We start from the raw sequence: 23,190 nt of genomic DNA, 5'->3' as shown, positions 1-23,190 counted from the left end.
TGGGTCATGAGGGACAAACTTTCTCCTGTAAAGTTTGGTTTTTCACATACACATTTAGATTCCCCGCTGTTTTTCCGTCACCTTGCTTTATGATCTGCTACACTTCATATTTAATAAGGTGCATGTTCATTTGTCCAAGGCAGTGAGTAGATACAGATATGTTAATAACTAAATTATTAAACAAGGACAAAAAAGAAATAGAACACACAGAGCAAGAGCAGAAACAAATAGGGACTAGAATACATGTGGTAATGGGAGAAACGAGGAGTGAATGATGAAGGGTGGTTAAATACTGGGAGTTTAACACTGGAATTATGGACTGGTGTTAATTAGAAAACAAGGTGCAGCTGTGGGGGTAAAGGAGAAGGCAGACTGAGGGAGAGAAATAACACAAAGGAGTAAGAAGAAGCAACAGTGACAGGGAAGCAACAGAGAATAAACACGAGAACCAGGCTGGCCTAAAGTAAAACAGAAACCAGGCTGAAAACAGAGAACGAAGGCAAACCACAGATAACAAATGAACAAAACTACAACCTAGATACAAAAAAAAACCAACCCTAAAGCAGCCCAACGGCCTGACAGTCTTCTGTGTGTGCAGGTCTCGTCTGTTGTGGTTATTAATTCTTTCTCTGTTACTGGTTGGATCGGAACCGACGCCGGCCGTTCATCCAGCTGAGTTCAGAGACACTGCTTTGAATCCATTTACTATCTACAGCATTCTCAGTACTCTGCTGGACCAGCATGATGCGTAGACTAGTAAAAAAACAAAAACAACAACAAACAAACAGGTTAGTTCGGTTTTTATGCTATTTGAATAAAACAAATCACCTTATTGGTAGAAGCACAGACACAGCTTTGTTCTCACTGCATATCTCATTTAAGCGATCACTCATCCCTCTTCAAGTGGGTTTTTGTCCCATTTGCTCCAAAGAAACACTCTGGAAATTAATACATGTCTGTGCTTTTAAAAAGTATTACAGCAGTGTGCATTTTAAATCCATAAAAACCATGGGTTGGTTGGACATCGTACGTTTACATTTTGCATTGAAGTTTTTCTTTCTGAGCTTTGGATTTCTCAGAGGTTGTTAATGAGCTGATTCTGTCTTCAGAGCTGCACATGTTCTGGCAAACCTTTCAGACACCGGATCAGTCAGTGTGAACCAGACCAACAAAAAGCTGCTCAAAATAATGAGGTTAAATAAATGTGCAAAGCTGTCAACATTGTAGTATCAGATAGTCTTTGGTGCAAACGATTATCTTTACACGCACATTTTACTTTACTGCAATAATTCAGAACAGACAGATCTGTTCTGAATTGTTTTCTCAGAATCTAATTTACATATTATTTTTAACTGGTTTCCTGTGAAGGTTAGTTTTTCGCCTGCTGTCACATCAGAGGTTTTCACCAGTTGTACCTTCATGTCCCATGAATCAGCCACACCTCGTAATCAAGCAGACGGTTTACTGCAGGTAGGCTATGATGTTCTTCACATTTCTTATTTAAGCTGGTTGCATTGAAGTCAGACCGAAGCAGAACCTGTGCTTTACTTAACAAGGTGCACAGAAATAAAAACCCTGTAAGAGCTAAAACTAATTCACTGAAAAAAAAGATTTCATAAAAAAAAAAAAAAATTGTTTTATTCAATTTTCATTTTGTGTTTGGCGATGCTGGTTAAGGTTTAACCATGAGATTTAAGATATTTTTTAACAATTTATATTTAGAAAATGATCATGTTGGCCAGTTTGGATCCTGAAACGCTGCTGACCTTCCTCATCCCAGAAACAGGTGGAGCTTCCAACAGCAGCGTAAACTTTAAGTAAATTCTAATTAAAACAATATAAACTATGTTGTTTTAATCGGCCGGATTGAAAGGGAACTCAAGTTTACCTTGCTGTGTTTTATTGTTGGCAGCCTTAATAAAGACTAAATTAAAGTCAAACCAATGAGTTGGAATATTCCAAAGTTTCCTTATTTCATTGACTCAGTTCACTGAGTAAAGCTCATTATATAGAATAATTACACAGCATGATGGCTTTAAGTCTTATTTTCTGATATTATTTTTCTTTTGCTTACAGCTGTCTGTGCCTGTTTACATTGTTGCTTGAATATATCACCATTTGTTGGACGGAGGAATATGTATGAACCCATGTAGCACATCACCCAACCTTATTTCTGACATATCCTATTTCTCCTTACTGAGCCATTTAGCAAATAGAAATCATTTTAGTATTTCTGACAAGTTTGGTGTGATTTAGTTTCCGGCTGTGAGAAAAAGACTGTTTTTGTCTTTTTAGACGGTGTATGTAAACTTCTGGTTGCTACTGCATAATTACATCAATATTTGTAACTAATTTAAAAAAAAAATAAAGACACAGTAATGTTTAGTTTGGTGTAAGGACTTGTGCAGACTTAAGACAATCAAAACAAAATAAGTACAAATTTTAGGTTCGGTTTCATTAAAGGACTTTAAATGTTTGTTCTCTCCATTAACACAGTGACTCTGTAACCACAAGCAGCTGTTGTGGCCTGAATGTTTTCTCTCCGTTTCACAGAATGAGACGTTGGACTCTCTGCTGGCTGACCTTGTCTTTCACGTTTCATCACAATGTGGAAACAAATGCGCAAAAAAATCCCGCATCTCCAGGTTGTTGTAAAGCGTTAGACAAATTAAATTGCAAAATGCCTTCTGATCCAGGTACGTGAACATCGGCAGGTACTAGAAGGAATATTATGTTCCGTTTTCCATTTTCTCATAAATAATATGTATGAGTTAAATCTGCAGAGCAGAAAGACGCTGATCATGCAAGCTGCTGCATGGAAACCTTCCCGTTACTACTGCATAACATTCCCCATGACGACACTGTCAAGTGAATATTCTAGTCTTTTTTATCATACAGATCATCTCGATTTGTGTATTAATAACAAGGCGTTGATCAGGTTGGTCAATTTATTCGTCTTTGCTTTTCCACAAGAGCCCTCGGAGTCCTACAGAAAGTTCTGGAGGAAACCGAGACGACTAATTCCACAGCCTTATACCAGGACAACATGGTGGCTTTACTGTACAGACCCACTGGTGACTTTAAAGGTCTTCAGATTGCAGCCAGTGACAAACAGGTGACAGCCTGTTACATGTTTTTGAATGGTGGTCAAATTACATTTTTTATTTTTTATATGTAATTTTTTCCGCAAAAAATAAAAATAGAGACTAAGATTTGGCCCTTAGCAGATGTTTTAGTCTGATTTTAGTTTTGCTTCGAATAGTGAATTGCATACTGTATGCAGACCTCTGTATGCAGACCTCTGTATGCAGACCTCTGTATGCAGACCTCTGTTTGCAGACCTCTGTATGCAGACCTCTGTATGCAGACCTCTGCTTGCAGACCTCTGCTTGCAGACCTCTGTTTGCAGACCTCATGCTTCACCAGCAGTAAATATTGTGTGCTCCTGGGACTTGATAACTGCTTGCAGATCTAGTTTGTTTTTTTTTACGGCCTGCAATTCAAACTTTATTTATCTTCCTCTGTTCTGTTCCTTCTCTTTCTGCCTCCTTTGTAGGTAACCATAGATTCAGATGTTCCAAACAGCAAAGTGAACGTTCACCTTCCAAGTGAGCTCAATGCTGGACAGAATAATACTATCGTGTTCTGCATGATCCAGTTACCTAATGAGGTCAGTGACGCCGTCCATCCTGTTTCCATCACTCTGTTCACCTCGATCAGCCGTATCCTGGTTTTACTCTCTCGTTCAGTTTTGTGACGGTTGTAGAAGATGACGGTTTTGCTACGAAGTTTCAAATGACAATGCGTGTTTTCAAAAAGTTTACAATTATTTTATTTTATTTTTTTAGTATTTTTAAAGACTCAACCGAGGTGTCAGAATGCCGTAGTTAAAATAATCTTTCTGGTTATACATTGGGATTGTTACTCACACTTATGAGACTGAACAATGTGTATAACTTAGTAAAAAACTAAAACCAGAGACATGCTCTTTCAATTTATGTTGGCCACAGATCAGTTATTGTAAACGATGCTCAGACAGGAAGAATGTTAAGGATCTGTAACTCAGAGTGAATTCTTTAACTTTTCACCTTTGTTCCATAAATGAATGAATATGGTAAATGTAAATCAGCTGAAATCAAGTGTTTTTTGTTAAACAGGAAATTTGTAGCAGGAAGGGTAAACCAGAACCTAACAACATTACATCTTGATGTTACACAGCATAATTAAAAAGTAGATTTAGTCATACACAATATCATTATGTTTCCATATATATTGTGCTACTGTTTGTGTCATTGACTGCTAAATTGAGACGCTACTGTAAACGAACGTCATTACGAGAAAAAATGTTTTCTAATCCGCTTGCTTGAAAAACGTTGAATTCAGCAGAGTGTGTTTTGCTTGGCAGACGGCTCTGGAGCGCTCAGATGAACTGCATGGCCGTCGGCTTGTCGGCCTGAGTGTCGGTGGCAGGAGCGTTTCAGGACTCCAGGACCGAGTCAGCATCACCATAAACACAGAAACAAGCATACATGTAACCATGGTTCTAGTCTTAGTTTTCTGTAAGACTGTGGCGTCTGTTTTATGTACAATGGATAGAATTCACCGATTAGATGTTAAATCAAGGAATGTTGTTTTCTCTCTAGAAAACCCTGAAGCCCAAGTGTGTGTTCCTGAACACCACAGAGAAAAGTGAGAATCCAAAGTAACACTTCTTTGATACGCAGAGACATGACGGAAATCTAAAGAACAATACAAACTTCTCTCTCTCTCTCTCTCTCTCTCTCTCTCTCTCTCTCTCTCTCTCTCTCTCTCTCTCTCTCTCTCAGAGTTCAGTACTTCAGGCTGTGAGACAAAGTGGGATCAGAATCAAATCAACTGTTCCTGTGATCATCTCACATACTTTGGTGTGCTGATGGTAGGACCAGCTTTAAGTTGAAACTTCATCTTGTCTTTCTATAACAGCAGGAGAATGTGGTTACTGTGGATAGCAAGTCTGTTTCAGGATCAACACACAACTTCAGTCAGATTGTTTTAATAGCCTTGGGTGCACAAGTCTGAATGTATGGGAAAGCAGATTGGAGGAAGGAGAGAGGCTAAAATATTTATAATGCTATTGGGCGTTTTTATGCGACAGTATCTATCCACTGATGACAAAAATACATTCTTACTTTTGTAATTGAAAACTTGTACATTTTTACACACAAATTTCTCTCTCTGTCTCTCTCTCGGCGTATTTGGGACAGTTTCCTGAACCAAAAGCAGCAAAGATGAGTGATTGATTAGTCTGGTCTGCCTCTGCCATGTACTCATTAAGAGGCACAGCTTCAAATCGACTCATATTTCTGCTTCGGGTTGCCAAACGGCTGGAACTAAACTAAGCCTAAACTTATAGAACACCATGTTGAGACTGAAAATATTGTAAAAAAAAAAAGACATTTATGCATCACTATAACTTGTACATCACATTCTATTGAACTGAGAAAGTGAATAACTCTCAAAATAGACAACCAGAAAAAAAGTTGCACATGCCAGCAGGTGGCACCATCCTGCTGTTTCAAAGAAAACAGCAGGCAGGAAAATCATGGCTTCCTAAAGCGTTTGTTTATCTTCACAGTAGGATACAACATAAAAGACATGCTTACAACAAAAAGTAATCACAATTCTAGTTTTATAGTACTTTATGTACGCAGTTTAAAGACAATTTCATTTTTTAAAATTTTGTCGTGCTATTGCCACAATAACACCAGATTGTAAATCAATGCTCTAATTCTCCACAGGTGTCTGCAGAGTTCTCCCCTAAAGACGAGGCCATCCTGTCCTACATTTCCTACATCGGCTGTGGCATCTCTCTGACCGCTCTGGTCATCGCCGTTTTGCTCTTCATCACATACAGGTGGTGGAGTTCCTCTATTTGCCCACATCCACTCTCTGTCTTATTTACCTTTCCTTCTAGTTCTGTTATTTTTTCTCTGGTCTCTCGTCCACTCCGCCAGCCCCCGCTCCTTTTCATGACACCTGGATTTTCTGTGACACGGTGTGAGCACAGAATCTGAGCTAAACGTTGTCGCCCACATCTGACCCCGTCTTCTGTGTCTGACAGGAAACTCAGAGCAGACGATTCCAAGAAGATCCACATCAGCCTGGCAGTCGCTCTGATCCTCCTCAACGTTCACTTCCTCCCCAGCCAGGCGGCGGCAGCGTCGTCCTCCACCGCGCTTTGCCGTTATGTGGCTCTTCTTCTTCACTACTCCCTGCTGGCCTCTTTCACCTGGATGGCCTTGGAGGGCTTCCACCTCTACCTTGTCTTGGTCAAAGTCTTCAACATCTATGTGAGGCGATACCTGCTGAAACTCAGCGTGGTGGGATGGGGTGAGTGGCATCGGCTGAGTCTGGACGTTAAATGTCTTCAGGTTTAGGTGAAGGTGTCATCTGGTGTGTTTCAGGTCTTCCAGCGGTCATTGTGACAGTGGTGTTGATCGTTGACCACAACATGTACGGTCGAGCCTCACTGGACCAGTCTAGGCCTAATGAGACCGCAGTGTAAGGACAACACAGACACACGAGCACATCTAGACCACTTCCTGTTCTGCACGCAATGAAAGAGGATTAGGGCCACTGCAAAAAAAATAAAATTAAAAAAATAATAGTCACACTTCTTTTTCACATTTCTGACATTAATCTTAGAATTATGACTTGATGCCTGAAATTTGAGGGGAAAAAAAGTCAAAATCCTGACTTTTTTTCTCAGAAGTCTGACTTTAGAGACTTAAGAGATTGCAGTCAAAACTCTGACATCAAATTTTTAGTAAAAAAAAAGTCGGGATTTGAGAAAAAATGTAGAATTTTATTTTCCTCAGTGGCCTTAATCCTCTTCTGTGTAACTCTCACCTTTTGTGTTTTGCAATATTTCATAAAGACGTACAGTTGACTTGGCTAAAGCATATTCAAAGCCCATTACAGATGTTTTCAGTCCCGTTTCTGTTGCAGATTTTATTTCCTTTCCGTAACACGATGAACTGCTGCCTGTGCTTTAGATGCTACATCACCGATGACAAGGTGAAGATGGGAACCACACTGGGACTGTTCGGCGTGGTGTTCGTCGTTAATGCCGTCATGTTTGGAGGGATCGTGAAATGGCTAATGTGTGACAAACTTAACAAACAGGTATAATCACACTTTTTTCAGATTTTCTAAAAATATTAGCAGAAAATATTGGCAAAATATTTTAAGGCAGTGTCAGAACAGATCATATCGGACACGTTTTTGCTGCAGTTACCAGGTAGCAGTCGTTCTCGTTTTCTTTGAAGTAAACTTCGCTGGCTTGAAGGAAACTTTAGCATAACGTAGCATACGCAACGTGTGATTCATTTTCCTTTTACTTTGCACTTAATTTGTGAATCCTTCAACCCTAAAACTCCTGCCGTCTTTTCATTTGCTGATATTTATTGCACAGTAACGTATATTTACTGCTAACTGCTGGAAAATCAAATTTGGGATTGAAAGCAAAATCTGACCATAGAATTTCTACAGTTAGAAAAAACAACAACAACTTAAAGCTGCTTCCAAATGTTAGGTCTGTATTGGATTTGAATTCAGCGTGCTTGTGAGTTTACTCTGGCTGTTTTCGGATAATGGATAAGCGGTGACCTCCAGCCTGTGTTTCGTTTCATGTTTGTCGAAGCAGACTGCGCCGAGTAAGACAAGCAAAGCTAAGCGAGAACTTTTCACCCTGCTGGTTCTGATGGTCCTGCTGGGACTCACCTGGGGCCTGATCTTCTTCTCATTCGGCCAGCTGACCACTGCTGGCCTCTACGTATTCTGCATTATCAACTCCCTGCAAGGTCTGGAGAACTTACTGCAACGTGATGAGAAGGAAAAAAAAAAATCTAGCAAAATGAAGCTTCTATCATCTTCATTTGTAACCCTTTTCACACAATTAGTAGAAAAAAGTCATTGTCAAAGCAGAGGTTTGTTCTGTTTGTTAATTTTCTACGTTTGGTTTTTGTCTCTGCAGGTTTCTTCATCCTCATTTATTTTGTCTTGTCGATGAAGAAGATCAAAGCGTCATCCTTCAAGCCGAGCTCGGAAACGTTCAGCACTAAATCCTGAAGACACCCAGGAAATGTTTGCATTATTTGTATGACAGTAATATCTCAGATTGTGTTTTTAAAGAAAATAATGTGCCATTGAAATAAGCTTTGCAGACGATGATATTTTCAAAAAGATCCAAAAAAATCCTCAAAACCTTCATTTAATAATACATCACAGTGTTTTGCACACAAATACCTTCATTTTTTTAAGTCTTCATATAAATAAATCGTAATCAGGCTTTATTACTTTCCAGAAAATAGATTAGAAATGTTAAAACACGAGGTTTTCTGTCAACGAGTTTGGCTGTTGAGGGTCCAGCCAGCTCTCCAGTGACTACATGAGGAGAGATGAGGTAGAATCAGGACCACCAGAAAGGGCGGCCATGTTTTTAAATGCTCTGAATGAACCACACACACACACACACACCCCCACACACATCCCCCCCCACACACACACGCCGGGAATTCTGTGTGTCAGCTGCTGGGTCTGTGTGCTGACACACTTTCGGGGTGAAAGCAGAAAACATTAACAACAGAATCAGGTAGCAGCTCCATTTACATGAGTACATTTTTGGACAAAAGTTTACTTTTAGGGGTATTTTTACTACGCTGCACTTTTTACTTTTACTCAAGTAATTTTATTATGAAGTATCTTTACTCTTTCTAGAGTGAAATGTCTGGATTCTCTATCCAGAGTGAATAACTTCACTGATTGAAGAACAAACATGTTTTAACCTAAAATTCACCAGACACAACCCTACGGTTTCTGTTAGTTTTTTTGTTTTCCTTTTTTAAATTGATTTGGAAAAATATATATTTTGCCTGATTTTGTTATTATTGATATGAATTATTTCCATTTTGGTCTTTATAATACCCAAATTTCCACATAACGTTATATTTTGGTCTGCCTGATTATGTAATTTTTATATACCGAATGGTTAATTTTTCTTTATCAGTTAATACTTTTTCACTCGAGTAATTTTTGAACGGCTACCTTTACCTTTTACTAGGGTGCAAATATGTTGAAGTAGTTGCTACTCTTACTTAAATAAAGTATTTGGGCACTCTGCCACCTCTGCACTTGATCAACTGGAACTACATGGAAATATGTTAGCAGTTAAATACATCAGGAGTTACTAAACTAGCCCTGGCCTACACCTCCAGTCCTTTTCGTAAAGATTTAGTCGCCCTCGTGGCCGTTAGTCTTTAGCAGCTGGGTGGGAAGAGGAGCAGGAATCACAGCTAGGAAAGCTGCATATCCTGCTCCTGCTCCACCACTGAATCATTTCAAGCCTCTTTTTTAAAAGCTGTAGTGGGAAGAGGAACATAAAACATGCTAAATATCAAGATTAACATAACAAAGAAGAGGAAGCAGAGAAAGCAAAGCGGTAGGGAGGATTACAGTTTTAATACAAATATTTCCATGACTAGGCACAAAATCAGAGGATTAGGTTACTGAAATAGAGTTTTTGCTGAAGCTGTTTAGAATTGAGAAAATAAAAAGTTTTACATACAAAACGAATCCAGTGAAGTTCGCAGGGTAAGCCAAACACAAACACACTTTTCCAGCAAAGATTAAAGTTGGGTGAAATATCTATTTTTGTATAAATACAATAAACTTCGTCTACAACATGGAGACATAAACTCTTTAACTTCATTTCCAAAGGAGAAAAGAGACTCTGGGAGAAACGGACCTGTCATTCAGAGACTTGTAACAGTAACAGGATGTGAATCAGGAACATGTCTGCCACAGACCACACAGAGACTCTGAACAGCAACGTGCTGTAAATCATAAACTACGTTAAACATTGTGATTTTCTGTTCTCTGCCTTGGCCCTCATGGTTGCTTGTCCTTCCAAAGAAAGAAAAACGATTGTTTTGTATGTTTATACACTGCAAAAAGTAAAGGTGCCACTTCTTGTGGTTCTCTGATAACAATAGACTTTGACTGTCTGAAGGAATTGGTCAGTGGGATACAGTGTGTGTAAAATGTTGAGATTAATTTCTTCTACTTTATTTATTTAAGACCTTAGTATTTAAGACTAGGGTGAACAAGTTGTCTCTGGAAGACAGATGGTCCATATTGTCCAGTTCTTCTTCCAAGAGAATGACAAAAAAAAAAAAAAACACGTTCTGCTCATTTTATGGGGGATACTTTTTATCTAACCTGAAAAACAGTTCATTATTAAACTGCTTTAATAATAATTAAGCTGCTTTTCAGTTTAATATTAGCTGCTCTTGACATTCAAAACAGTATTGCAGTTTGTAACAACAGCACAAATGTGCACAAAAGAACTGCAGCAACCAGAACGTCCAGAGTTTGTTTTTTCATTTCCATATCAGTCATTTGTCCTGGCCTCTGTCGTCTCTGTCCAATGGGAGCAATGGTTGTCACCACTATGGCTTTGTTTATGAATTGTAGTCCGCTTGTAAAGAAGCAAAATTTGAATGCAAACCGCACCAAGCAAAAAACAACACAGTCCACTATTGGTTCAGACCAAACAAACGGACCAGAAGACCTTCCTGAATTAGCCGTTGCCAGCACTCTTTAGTTCCACAGAAGAATCTCAGATCTTAGCAGCATCAGAGTTTCATGTGATGCTTCGTTCCATAAAGTCAGCAGCTTCATGGCTCCATCTAATATTTAAATCAGAGCTGCAGTCATGCCTCACATAGGTTTATTTGTTCTGGCCCAATAATTTAAAAGACAGCTTCCCAGGAAGGTGATTTGCCTTCAATAAAAAAAATTCTTTTGTTTGTAATTTGTTATGAATGCGTGTCAGTAGATTTCATGACGGATGAGCAGAGAACACAAGCATCTGTTTGTCTGCTTCCTCTTTCTCCTAAAGAAGAATAAAATCCATGTTATTTAACTTCCTTCAGAACTACCGCGTTTCACCTGCCGTTGGTGTCGTTACATCAGATTCGCTCTGGATTCTTTTCACGAAACACGCCAAGGACTCCACAACATCCAGAGGTAGGCTACTATTAGATTTTTCTCCAAATCTCTTAGTATACGCCAGTAACAGAACTAAACAAATATTTAATCCGCTTTTACTGGTACAATAAATATACTCAACATTATGCTTCAGAGATTGTTGGACCAGAAATGCAGACCAGTCGAGGCAGGAAGTTGGTGATAAAAAAGTTTAGTAACAAAAAAGATAAGAGCTAGCTAACAATCATTTGAGGAAAAAAACCAGGAACCATGAATAATGACAAAATCCATGAAGTAATGAGTGAAGGAGAGGTGGTTAACTACTGGGAGCTTGAACACTACACCATGGGTTGGTACTAGTTAGGAAACAGGGTGCAGCTGTGAGGAGAGTCCAGAGAACAGGGGGAGAAAGAGAGATGGCATAGAGGTGAAGGGAAGAACTGAAATCTAAATGGAATAAAGAACAACTAAGAATAGACTCATCCAAAGTATCCTGGTTAAAAACCAGCCAACTATTCTACACCTTGCTTCATTCAGAGCATCTGGAGAAATGATTACTTGCTGCAGGCGTGGGCTTTGTTGAAGTTTGAACTGATTACATCATAGTGGGTAGAGCAGGTGCCATATAGAGGCTTTAGTCCTCGGTGGTCCTGGGATCAATTCCTGAGTTTGGTACCTTTACCACATACTGTATCTCCAACAACTAGTCGATTATTCTTTGCCCTGCAAAGACCTTTTACATGCCTAGTCGACCAGTCGCAATCAAGAAAAATGGTTGCACATCAGCTTAAAGTTTTGACATTAAAAAGTTTGAAATGATGATCTTGGAATCTGGAGTTGTTTAGAAATTGCTCCAAAATTTACACAAATTGTGTAAATCTCCATCTCTCTTGCACACTGAGTTTTCTGCGCTGGACTTTCCTCTTATTTTTGTAATAATTAATCTGGTGTCTGCCATCAATCAAGCAATTTGTTGTACTGTCAAAGAAAAGTTATTAAGCTAGTTATGCCACTTTACCATTCCTTAAAACTGCTTATTAATTAGAAGGTACACATACACCAGACATGAGTCTAGGAATTCCAGCTTGTTTTCACGACCAGATTATCCAGTTTGGAAACTGGACCGAAACTTTGAGACCACACCAACACAAGCTCAGCCAAAGTCACACTTCTTTCAGACCAAAACTGCACAAGCTGCTCAAATGAAGTTGGTCTGTCAGCAAAACCTCCTCCAGCTAGTTTTGCAACGTGAATGTGTTTCTTGCCGTGGTAACTCTTCAACCAGCTCCAACCAGCTCCAACCCCAGCTCACCTCCACCTGCTCCTCATCAACAGAGTCCAGTGCAAAACAGCCGCCACCTCCAAACATTGTCTTGCTTTCTACATACCCAGCATGTGTCAACGAGCTGGTCCCTACTTTGCTTCAATAGACTCTCATCCTCTGAAAAAGGCTGTTGTCTGGAATTACCACGGACAGTAAAACAGACTCAATTTGGTTTACGTACGGCAATGATGTATATTTGTCTCCATTTTGATGTTTTAAAAAGTTCTTGACATTCCGTTTTTTATTTCAGGACTCCCCTTGAATTTCTGATCAATGTTTCAATGTTTCAGCTGACTTTCGAATCTTTACACCTGATTACATTCAACCTGTATGGTAAACAGAACAGAGTAAAGCGGACTCTATGGACTTTGCTGACGATTTCAGCTTGTTCTGCAACTGTGGCAGTTCTTTAGATTCCAAAAGCTAATTTGAGGTGCCGTCCTGTTCATCACATGCCTACATATTTGCATTCCTATGTGTTACCAGGAACTCCTCTTTGTTTTCACTTTAACCTGAAGCTTCCTCTGGAACTAGATACTTCCCCTGCTGTTTTTATGTTGGTACCATCATCAGATATTTACTGTTTAAGGCAGTACTTCTCAAAAAGTGGGGCAAAATGTCAGGGCGTGGCGCGAGAAGCAGGACTTTATAACTGTCTTTATTCACTCCGGTCACTAGGTGGCAGGAGTGTTCAAACTAATCAACAGGCTGCCTGGTCAAGCCAGTGGAAGTAGCTACACAGCCGCGTTGTAAACGGAGCGAAGGATACAAGCGCGGATGTTTTGAAAACATTTTTGACCAGTAGGGGGGACATGACGGAAAATAATTGAGAAACACTGGTTTAAGGACATTTGTTACTCAAAGGGCTCCATGTACACACGATAAATTCATAAGGACAATTTAAGACAACCTTTAACAAGGTAAGTGTTTCTCTAAATTAAGGGTTTCAAACTCATTTTCATTTTGGGCCGTATCAAAAACCTGAATGTTCTTGAAGGGCCGGTTGTGCCAGAATATATTGATAAAACCAATATCAATAAAATATCAATAAATACTGTAGTTGTTTGTCCATGATTTTGTGATTGTTTTAGTGGGTGTGTTTTTTTTTTCAATCAATATTGCAGATTTTGTGGTGCCAATTTAGAAATTAAGAAGGAGTTATGAATAGAGAACTTTTATGATATTTGCGCTATTGTATGATGCTCAATGGGACTTTTTATTACTTGTCGTATTAATTACGGACTATAACTTGACATCAAGTGAGGTTGCAGTCACTTAAACTCAATGTTTTTGATCCATTTTGAGAATTTTTGCCAGTAAAATAAAAAATAAAAAAAGTGGATATTTGTGGATTTTGTATGAATTTCACAGACTTCTGAAAACCTGAAAGAACTTGGAGTTTGGAGTCTAAAGAAGCACACAAAAAGCTACGGCGGGTCAGATTTGACACCCGGGCCTTGAGTTTGACACATAAGCCTAAATAATTGGTGAAATCTGTCTTTGTTCAATGTGATTTTACTTTCAAATATAAATTAAGTATCTCACTGAACATTTCTTCCTCGGTTTTGCCTGATGGATTTAGCCAGTTTGTTTGAAAGCTTTGTTATTGCATTTTAGGCAATAAATATTTATTTTCTTCTGCAAAAGAAGGAATTGAAGTTTTTTTTTTTTTTTTTTTTGCATTTTAATATGTTTCAAATATTGATATACTGTATGTTTAATGGGCTATATGACAAATATGCACCATGGTCCATTTTTTTAGTCAATTAATCATCAGAATAATCAATTACTAATATAGTTGCAATGCTAGTTAATATAGGAGGTCCTATTTATTGTTGTTTCTACACTGTCCCATCATCCAATATAAAAGCTGTTACCTCCTTGTCTGATGATGGTTTGAATGTGTCCGATATATTATATTTTCTCTGCTGCTGGCTTCTACACGTCTCTCAATTACTGGCTTGTTTTTAATGTCAAATAAAGACATCTACAGTAACTGACTTCTACAATGTTTGGAAAGCTTTTGTCTAATATGTAATAGAAGTGGGAGGTTGTGGGATGTGGAAATTTCTGAAACCCAGCTTTTTACTTTTTATCTTCACTTTACAGGATGAAGTTCTGGCTCTCTTGGTGGGGAATATTTTGTTTCACGTTCCATTATACTGCAAGTGCTGAAAAATGTGCTAAAGATTACTGTGACGAAAATGCATGTAACACGACTGCTCCAAGTAAGTTGCATTATGTTGCTTAAATAAATTTGAATATGTTTTATCCAAAAAAGTAATATGTGATCATTTACTCTGCAGTATTTAGCAGGAATAAATGCTGCTTGGAATATGTAAGGAAATGTCTGGGGAATGGAAAAGAAAAAGAAAATGAAAAAGAAAATGGAAAAGAAAAAGAAAATGAAAAAGAAAATGGAAAAGAAAAAGAAAAAGAAAATGGAAAAGAAAATGGAAAAGAAAAAGAAAAAGAAAATGGAAAAGAAAATGGGAATGGATGCAACAAATTCCAGTAAGCTCTGTGTTCCATATCAGACCATTCAAATGTTCTTGTCTACTGTATCAGTAATGCTGTAAGATAAATATTCTTTTTTTCCCCTCAAAGCGCAATTAAGACCTTGGAGAAAATTTTTCTGGAAATAGAAGTAAACCAAACATCGTGCGTCACTGCAGGCCATTCTATGGCCGTCCTATATAAACCATCCAGATCTGATGACAACGACTTAAACATTTACCTCAGTGACACTGAGGTAAGGCAAATTCTCTGAATCTGTCATTATGGGAGGGGTTGGGTTGACTGATACTAAAACACATTTATCTTTCAAATCATAAAACATGCTTTAAACACACAATATCTTTCAAACACACAAGCCCTAGAGTGAAATTTGTAACATGTTTACCAGCTCTGCTTGTTCTGTATCTGCGACAGTTTTTGTCCAAATGTGTCAATCAGGTCAATAGATGGTTTGTTCTAAAACACAAAAGCTTCTACACACAAGTTTTTCCAGAAGGACCTAAAGTTTTAGCACATTAGAGGGTTTCAGTGAATGAATACACACGTTCAGGCATTTTTAAGGGAGAAGCTCCAGGTTCTACAAGACCAAGGCCTCTTGAATTTGGATTTGAGATCCTTATTAGCCCAGACAGTGGGAGTCCAGAGAACTTAGGGAAGACCTCAGCAACAGAGTTGTATATTATGCTGATTTAACAATTATTAAATAGATTATGCTGATTTAATAAATGTTGTTGATTTGACAATTGTTATTATTTCTAACCCTGGAAAGGTCTGCAACACGACTAAGACTAACTATTTACAGAAAACTGGTAGAAATATTCAAGAATAACTCAAACACAATTGAAGCTCAAAACTGTCATGAACAAAAAGCTGTTGGAACACCAGTATCATGTTCCTTCCACAGTGAAACCAGTTTAAATGAAACCATTAAAATGCCAAGCTGCCCACATGGACAGGAAAAATGGCTCATGAAGAACTTTTTTTATGTGTGTGTAGATTTTGGACCAAAAATGTTTGGAAATGATATGATGAGGCAATTTAAAGCTACAAACTTTAAATTGTAATGTTTGAGTCTGGATATCAAACATCTGGCTCAAACATCCAGATCTGTCAAATCTGGATGTTTGAGCAGCAGAAAAGTTTTTGTGTGTGTGTGTGTGTGTGTGTGCGTGCGTGGGCGGGTGTGTGTGTGGGGGTGTGTGTGTGTGTGTTTCACTGTCACTTCTGCTCTTACTTTAGAAAAACAATAAATGCAAAACTACAAAAGAAAGAATACCTCCAAATTCTTCAATTAATTTTACTCAGTAGGAATTATGTTAGAACTTGAACACAACTGTGCATTTAACACCTATTTTAGCACCTTTGTCCAGAGGAGTGGACATGTCGCAGTAGATCAGTATTAGAAGCTTGTTTATTGCGACAGACAGCAGAGAGTGAAGATGCAACCTGACAGGGTTGAATTAATCAGCCACTGTGTAAAATGAGGATATTGTGTTGTGGATTTAAAAAAAAAAAATTACATAATTGCAAATAATTTTAGTCATTAAAGTTCATTATGATGTCATTGTAACTATTTCCATGTTCTGCATCGGTTCAGGGTTCTGTAGATGAGGATCTGCCCGGCCGGAAATTGCGAGCTTACCTGCCTAAAGAGCTGAAACTTGGATCGGATCATACTGTCGCATTCTGGTCGGTTCAGCTTCCAGTTGAGGTCAGAGACATTCCACCTCTCATAGCAGTTCCCCAAGACCAACTAAACACAACAGCAACAGCTGTTGTGGGTAATGAAAGGTTTTGCATGGAAGATCTTATGAATATGCTCTCTGTAGTTGGTATAGTTATAGACCTAAATATTTCAGTTTTACAAGGGACTTTTACACTTTGAATGCTTAAAAGAATATATTTTCAAATTTGATCAACAAATGTTTTATTAATCTGTGTAAAAAATGTAATCTCCTCTGGCTCCTCCCAGCGGTCCTTCAGCCATGTGCAGAAATGTCAGAAACAACCAATCAGAGCCAGGAGGGTCAGTAACACTTTGTTGAAGGGGTGTGCATAAAATACCGTCATAGACATGACATAACACCTGTCAAAATGACACTTTTAATGCATTTTTCATAGAACTTTGAGTTGAAAGGGTCATAATTGACCGAATGACACTTCATGACGACAGTTGTAAACATTCACAAAGATTCCTTCATGTTCATGACAGATATTAAACAGATATTATGACATACATTATGTCATGTCTATAACAGTGTCATGACAGTCGGATGCACATCCCTTCCATTAAAGTGTCACCAGAGGACATTGGCGCTGCAGAAAGAGTGGAGAAAAAAAACTTCTGAAGTCAGTGTGAAGTTTTCACAGTTAGTGATGATGAAATGGTGGAACAGGCTCATCAGTATGTCGGATCACAGATTAACTAAACACATTACCTGTTGGGACTTGTCTTATAGATATATTTGAGGAGGCTGATTTTCTGTATCTCTATAGAAATAAGTTGAGATGTAATATTGAACAAATTAAATTATTTTATTTTAAAGCTCATAAGTATAAATGGGCTAGTGACATTTTACATAAACCACTTGTAAACTTATACTTTAATAAAGGATGTTTATGGCCCAGAGCTTTATGTTATATGGAACTTAACTAAAAATCAGAGGTCATCCTGCGGGCAGATGAGTTTTGGTACTTTGGCTCTAGCATTGGAAAACGGATGATTTGGTTCAGTTCCAGAAGAGAATCCAAAATGTTTTCTGTGGGATTTCAATGAAATTGAAAATGAAATGCACTTTTTGTTTGCTTGTTCTTTATATATGACTCTCAGAAACAAACTGTTTGATAAAGTCATTTTGTTTGTATGGGTGATAAACCACAGTATTTATTTCAGAACTATGTGCTTCAGTTAGCTCAATATGTTTCAAACGCTTGGCAAAAGAGGAAGAGGACGCTTTATGTGTGAAAAGCTTGATATTGTCTCTCTCTGCGTCTTTGAAAATGTTTGTGTGTCCACAAACGAAATAAAATGGAGTAAACTATAACAAGCTGTCATAACTAACTCATGTAGTAGTAATAGTTGATACCGAGCAATGTAAAAGGACTACCGCTTGTGCTGTTAGTGTATTGGTAGCAGCTTAAAAATAGAGATTAAGGGGGCGTGCCGTGGTGGTGTAGTGGTTAGCGCGACCCGTATTTGGAGGCCTTGAGTCCTCGACGTGGCCGTCGCAGGTTCGACTCCTGGACCCGACGACATTTACCGCATGTCTTCCCCCCTCTCCTTCCCTGTTTCCTGTCAGCCTACTATCATATAAGGGACACTAGAGCCCACAAAAAGACCCCCTGGAGGGGTAAAAAAAAAAAAAAAAGAATAGCGATTAAGTATCAGTATCGGCCCTGGACATCCGTTAATTGAGTGTAATTTGTGTTACAGGATGTTTGGAAAGGCTTAGAGAACCTGTATGAGCACAGACTCATTGGCCTGAGTGTCCGTGGAATGGACGTTTCTGGACTTACGGAATCAGTCAAGATCACAATCAGAATCACTACAAACATAAGTGTAACTGTGCTTTCTCTTTGACTGAATTGTAGCTATTGGAAGCTGATATAGTTACCATATAACACTTAAACAGAAAAGATCTTGAATGTTGTGACAACAAGGGACCATCTAAAACAGACATGTTGTATTATAGGAACCCTTGAACGTCACATGTGTGTACCTAAACACCACAGGAAATGGTGAGTAGCAGCATAAAAGATTATTAATTATTTACTTAGTAACTGACTGAGGTCTTGATGAGCCGTAATCACAGACCTAACAGCTCTTTCTTTGTCTCTGATCTACCAGATACCACTCCAAGACGATGTGACAATATGGACTATAACGGGACTCACGTCACCTGTTTCTCCAGTCATCTCACGTACTTTGGTGTGCTTCTGGTAAGAATGGGGTTTCTGTTCTAAGGATTTCTTCAGCATGATGAAAATAAAATTAGAATTTATCCTAGTTTTCTGAAGACAACCAAGATTTTATTTCTGCACTACACTTCAACAAAAGGCAGGGTGTACAATTTACTGGTTCAGTGGGACATAAATCTGGGTACCATCAGTATAAAAATGGAAAGCAATGCCAAGAATGGGACCCAGAGGAGCCAGGTAGAGTGAAAAGAGAAGAGGTCCAAGAATAGATCGTTGAGGTACTCCACACATGAGAGGTCTGGAGAAGACTCAGCAGATCCAACATGGACTGACCTGAACCACTCCAAAGCTCTCCCGTGTATTCTAGCCCAAATTTCCTGGCCAGAAAGGAAAATCTGATGGTCCACTGTATCGAAGGCAGCTGATAGGTTCAACAGAACCAAAACAACACAGTGACCACAGTCTGTTGCTAAGAATATATCATTTAAGACACTTAAGAGTGCTGACTCGGTACTGTAAGGGTTCTTAACACCAGACTGGAACATTTCATGTTTTCATCTCATGATGTAAGTTACCACTGCATGAAGACAATTAGCTCTGAACAGAACAAAAAATATCTACGTATATCAAAGACACAAATATTAAAATTTTAGTTCTGTGGTTTGTTAAAGCAATTTATTTTGATGGAAACATTGTGGTATTGTTACCAAGAGCAAGAACCACTTCAATCTCTTCAAATGCATTTCTTACAGTCTTTAAAGCTGTAAAAAAAGGAAGATAATAAAGCAGTGGGTTAACTTTATGTTGTCAGGAAGCAGACTTATGCCTGAAAAAACAAAAATGCTGTAAATGAATGTAATAGTTTTTTTTTCCACAGGTGTCTGCAGACCTCTCACCTAAAGACGCTGAGATCTTGTTCTACATCACCTACATCGGCTGTGGTATCTCTCTGTTTGGTCTGGTCGTCACTGTTTTGTTCTTCATCTCTAAAAGGTACAATGTTCCTAAATGATTAGTTACATTCCTACCAGCATTCACGTCAGACACTTCATTTCCCCTTTTTGACTTGTTGCAGATGTCATTTCATACAGCCAGTTATTTATTGTTTTACTTTCCATTTACTTCAGTCACAATTCAAATTCTATTTTAGTCATCGCTTCTTCTTCTTTTCATTCTCCACTTTATGTGACCACACACTATGACAAGGAAACTGATTCAGAATTTCTCACTTTCTGAGAATTTGCTTTGTGTCTGACAGGAAACTCAGAGCAGACGATTCCAAGAAGATCCACATCAGCCTGGCAGTCGCTCTGATCCTCCTCAACGTTCACTTTCTCTCCAGCCAGGCGGCGGCAGCGTCGTCCTCCACTGAGCTTTGTCTCTATGTGGCTCTTCTTCTTCACTACTCCCTGCTGGCCTCTTTCACCTGGATGGCCTTGGAGGGCTTCCACCTCTACCTCCTCCTGGTCAAAGTCTTCAACGTCTATGTGAGGCGATACCTGCTGAAACTCAGCGTGGTGGGATGGGGTGAGTGGCATTGTCTGAATTTGGAAGTTAATGTCTGCAGCCTTAAGCTAAGGTACCAGTTGTTGCGTTTCAGGTCTTCCAGCGGTCATTGTGTCAGTGGTGGCAATCGTCGACAAGAACTTTTATGGCCGTACCCCTGTGATGTCATCCAGACCCAATGAAACTGAAATGTAAAGTAAACGTCTGAACCTTTGCAGTAAAATCTAGTCCAGCAGGAAATTTGTTTGAAAAATTATTTGCATGTACCTTTGTGTGTTCTTTAACTTAAGATATGCATTTTATCCATCAACATATTACTGCATTTTTTCCTTCCACTTGATGTTCATATTTACAGAATTTAATTTCTTCTGTGACTGTGATTCTTTTCTGTGCAGATGCTATATAACCGATGACAGAGTGAAGCTGGGGACCACACTGGGACTGTTCAGCATTATGTTCCTCTTTAATGTGATCATGTTTGGAGTGACAATCAAATGGTTTGTGAACACCCACTTTACCAAACAGGTAATTGTTACATACAGCAGAATTTATAAAACATATATATATTTTAAATACCAACACAAGGGAGGCTCTTATCATTACTCAACAGTTTGTCTGCAGTGTGATGTGCCAGCCTGCTGTGTTCTGATGCAGTTGCAGCAGAGGACAGTGGCATTACTGTAGTCAATACCAGCTAATCTAAGACCAAGTCAGAACCAAGACCGGAGCGCCACACTACATGACACAATAACATGTGAAACATGATCAATATGAGAAGCACCCTTCTCAATTTATTAACCACATTAGTTCATGTTAGCTTGTGCACCAAGCTAGGCAAACAACTAACAATTATCAGAAGCTTTTGCCATAAAATATACAGTATATACTCTTTACTGTACACTGGTAGCTAACTTTATGTACACTATATACAGCTCTGGAAAAAATGAAGAGACCACCGCAAAATTATCACTTTCTCTGATTTTACTTTTTATAGGCATATGTTTGAGTAAAATGAACTTTTTGTTTTGTTCTTTTGTTCTATGAATTACTGACAACATGCCCACGAAATTCCAAGCAAAAATTTTAGTATTTATTTGCAGAAAATGAGAAATGGTCAAAATAACAAAAAAGATGCAGTGCTTTTTGATGCAGACCTCGAATAATGCAAAGAAAAAATATTCATTTAGAAACAACAATACTAATGTTTGAACTCAGGAAGAGTTCAGAAATCAATATTTGGTAGAATAACCATGAGACTTTCAATGAGGTTCAGTACAGCGGGGATATTTTTTTTTTTTCATGGGCCGTCTTGTGCCCAGTTCAATATGCCAACTATAAACTCAGCAACTTGGGATGGTCTGGTGAGTTCTACATCGAACCATTTTAGCCAGGAATAAATAAATAGACAGACAGATGGATGGGTGGATTTATTGATTGATTGATTGTTACTCATCTTTTGACCTAGTATAATAAACAGCTACATTTGTTTGCTCAACGTTCGGTCAACCAGCATGGACAGAGAGAGCGCCGTGTGGCCCTGAAAGAAATCGTGACCCTGCTGGTTCTCATGGTTCTGCTGGGCCTGTCCTGGGGGCTGATCTTCTTCTCTTTGGGTCAGCTTCCTGCTCCCGGCCTCTACGCCTTCTGCATCCTGAACTCTCTGCAAGGTTGGAACTTGTTATTACAACGGCTTTACTCTGTTACGGCCAACACAAAGCAGCACATAGTGAACTTCCAATAAAACAGTCTTCAATGACTGTATGACACTCAGAGTGCATAACTTTTATATCCGAGTGAATAACATGGATTTGTAGTTGAGGCATTTTCAGAGTAAAAAGTATTTAATGCAGTAACTTTTTTTTTACTCATTTTTGTTTTGCAGGTTTCTTCATCTTCATTTACTTTATGTTGCATTTGAAGAATTCAGGAAACCAATCTGCCACTCCAAGCCCTGCAACTCAGGCTGAAAGCTCCTGACCTCCAGTGGGATCTTACTCAGAGAGACATTCACCTGCCTGATTCATTGGTCTTTTGTTTGCCTTAAGGAAATGTGTCAGAACGTCAAACAGATCTACGCATCAGACAAACTTAACACATAAATACAAAATGCAGCATTTCAATCAAAGAGTTTCTTCCATCCATCCATTTTCTTCTGCTCATTCCAAGATGGAGTGGTTGTTAGGGCCACTGAAACAGATCCTCACAACACCAAGTCCAAATTACAGACCAAACTCTGATATAGGGACCTAAAGAACATATCAAGAAGTCCGGTACTCAATAGTCATGAAGTAACGCTCTCAGGAAACCCCATGGGACATGGTAGAATACCTTCTCCAAGTTGACAAAACCCATCTAAACTTGTCTGTATGCTGTTTTTTTTGTTGTTTGTTGTTGTTGACGCAGAGATAATGTAGGACATTTCATTAACTCTTTGAAAGGAGAGATGCATGATACCAGGTTAAAGCAAAGAATGCTAATTTCCGCCTGCAGTCTCTGGTCAGGCTCATGTGATCAGTCTGATTTGACAGATTATGAAAAGCCAGTTTATGTTTTACTAAACTGTCTGAACATGTAATTATTGTCTGATATGTAATTATTCAGACCTCAGCTACAACCAAGCAAACCAAACCACAAACTAACAGACAATTCATGAAACAATTGATTTGCCTTCATCAATAATGAGTACTGATCTGTTTATTTAATAGCCATATTTTTTTTTGCCATATGTGTTTTATATCTAGAACATGTTTGGCAAACTATTCCAATGACCAGGCCTGTCACCATAACAAATCCTGCTCAACGATTACATGTCCCAATAATTATCGCGATAAATGATTATATTGTTGTTTTGAGACCATTTTCAACTGATATGTTGATAATGGCATAATAATGCAAGT

General features: G+C 38.6%; 2 protein-coding genes across 4 annotated transcripts; both read left to right on the top strand.

Moving 5' to 3' along the window:
- Positions 1–1,420: 1,420 nt before the first annotated feature.
- On the top strand, positions 1,421–8,825 carry LOC116718464 (adhesion G-protein coupled receptor G5-like). Its single transcript, XM_032560444.1, has 14 exons — positions 1,421–1,470; positions 2,554–2,696; positions 2,784–2,868; positions 2,974–3,115; positions 3,557–3,670; positions 4,406–4,531; positions 4,644–4,689; positions 4,827–4,915; positions 5,778–5,893; positions 6,101–6,369; positions 6,444–6,540; positions 7,035–7,164; positions 7,685–7,841; positions 8,015–8,825. Exons 1-14 carry the CDS (start codon positions 1,427–1,429, stop codon positions 8,107–8,109), a joined length of 1,653 nt encoding a protein of 550 aa, XP_032416335.1. The 5' UTR covers positions 1,421–1,426; the 3' UTR covers positions 8,110–8,825.
- Positions 8,826–10,938: 2,113 nt separating this feature from the next.
- Positions 10,939–22,520, top strand: LOC116718463 (adhesion G-protein coupled receptor G2-like). Of its 3 annotated transcripts, XM_032560442.1 has the most exons (15): positions 10,944–11,067; positions 13,031–13,272; positions 14,462–14,580; positions 14,659–14,866; positions 14,960–15,104; positions 16,467–16,580; positions 18,303–18,428; positions 18,562–18,607; positions 18,717–18,808; positions 19,665–19,780; positions 20,046–20,314; positions 20,388–20,484; positions 20,689–20,818; positions 21,804–21,960; positions 22,176–22,520. In XM_032560442.1, exons 3-15 carry the CDS (start codon positions 14,463–14,465, stop codon positions 22,268–22,270), a joined length of 1,713 nt encoding a protein of 570 aa, XP_032416333.1. In that variant the 5' UTR covers positions 10,944–11,067; positions 13,031–13,272; position 14,462; the 3' UTR covers positions 22,271–22,520. The 3 variants fall into 3 exon arrangements, with proteins under 3 accessions (XP_032416332.1, XP_032416334.1, XP_032416333.1); XM_032560441.1 differs by lacking the exon at positions 13,031–13,272 and having other exon boundaries at positions 10,939–11,067; XM_032560443.1 differs by lacking the exon at positions 13,031–13,272 and having other exon boundaries at positions 10,939–11,067; positions 14,462–14,866.
- The last annotated feature ends 670 nt before the right edge of the window (positions 22,521–23,190 follow it).

Source organism: Xiphophorus hellerii, chromosome 4, assembly GCF_003331165.1.
Source record: "Xiphophorus hellerii strain 12219 chromosome 4, Xiphophorus_hellerii-4.1, whole genome shotgun sequence".
Classification (NCBI taxonomy): Eukaryota; Metazoa; Chordata; class Actinopteri; order Cyprinodontiformes; family Poeciliidae; genus Xiphophorus; species Xiphophorus hellerii.
Note: the sequence above shows the minus strand (reverse complement) of the source record. Positions and strands in the feature narration are given on the sequence as shown.

Bases quoted from the DNA above. Each gene is read 5' to 3' on its own strand.
- LOC116718463 (XM_032560441.1), top strand. From the start codon at position 14,463: ATGAAGTTCTGGCTCTCTTGGTGGGGAATATTTTGTTTCACGTTCCAT. The intron at 18,429-18,561 runs GTAACTGTGCTT...GTTGTATTATAG, and splicing joins GAATCACTACAAACATAAGT to GAACCCTTGAACGTCACATG. The intron at 18,809-19,664 runs GTAAGAATGGGG...TTTTTTCCACAG, and splicing joins CGTACTTTGGTGTGCTTCTG to GTGTCTGCAGACCTCTCACC.
- LOC116718464 (XM_032560444.1), top strand. From the start codon at position 1,427: ATGAATCAGCCACACCTCGTAATCAAGCAGACGGTTTACTGCAG. The intron at 2,869-2,973 runs GTGAATATTCTA...CTTTTCCACAAG, and splicing joins CCCCATGACGACACTGTCAA to AGCCCTCGGAGTCCTACAGA. The intron at 4,690-4,826 runs GTGAGAATCCAA...TCTCTCTCTCAG, and splicing joins CCTGAACACCACAGAGAAAA to AGTTCAGTACTTCAGGCTGT.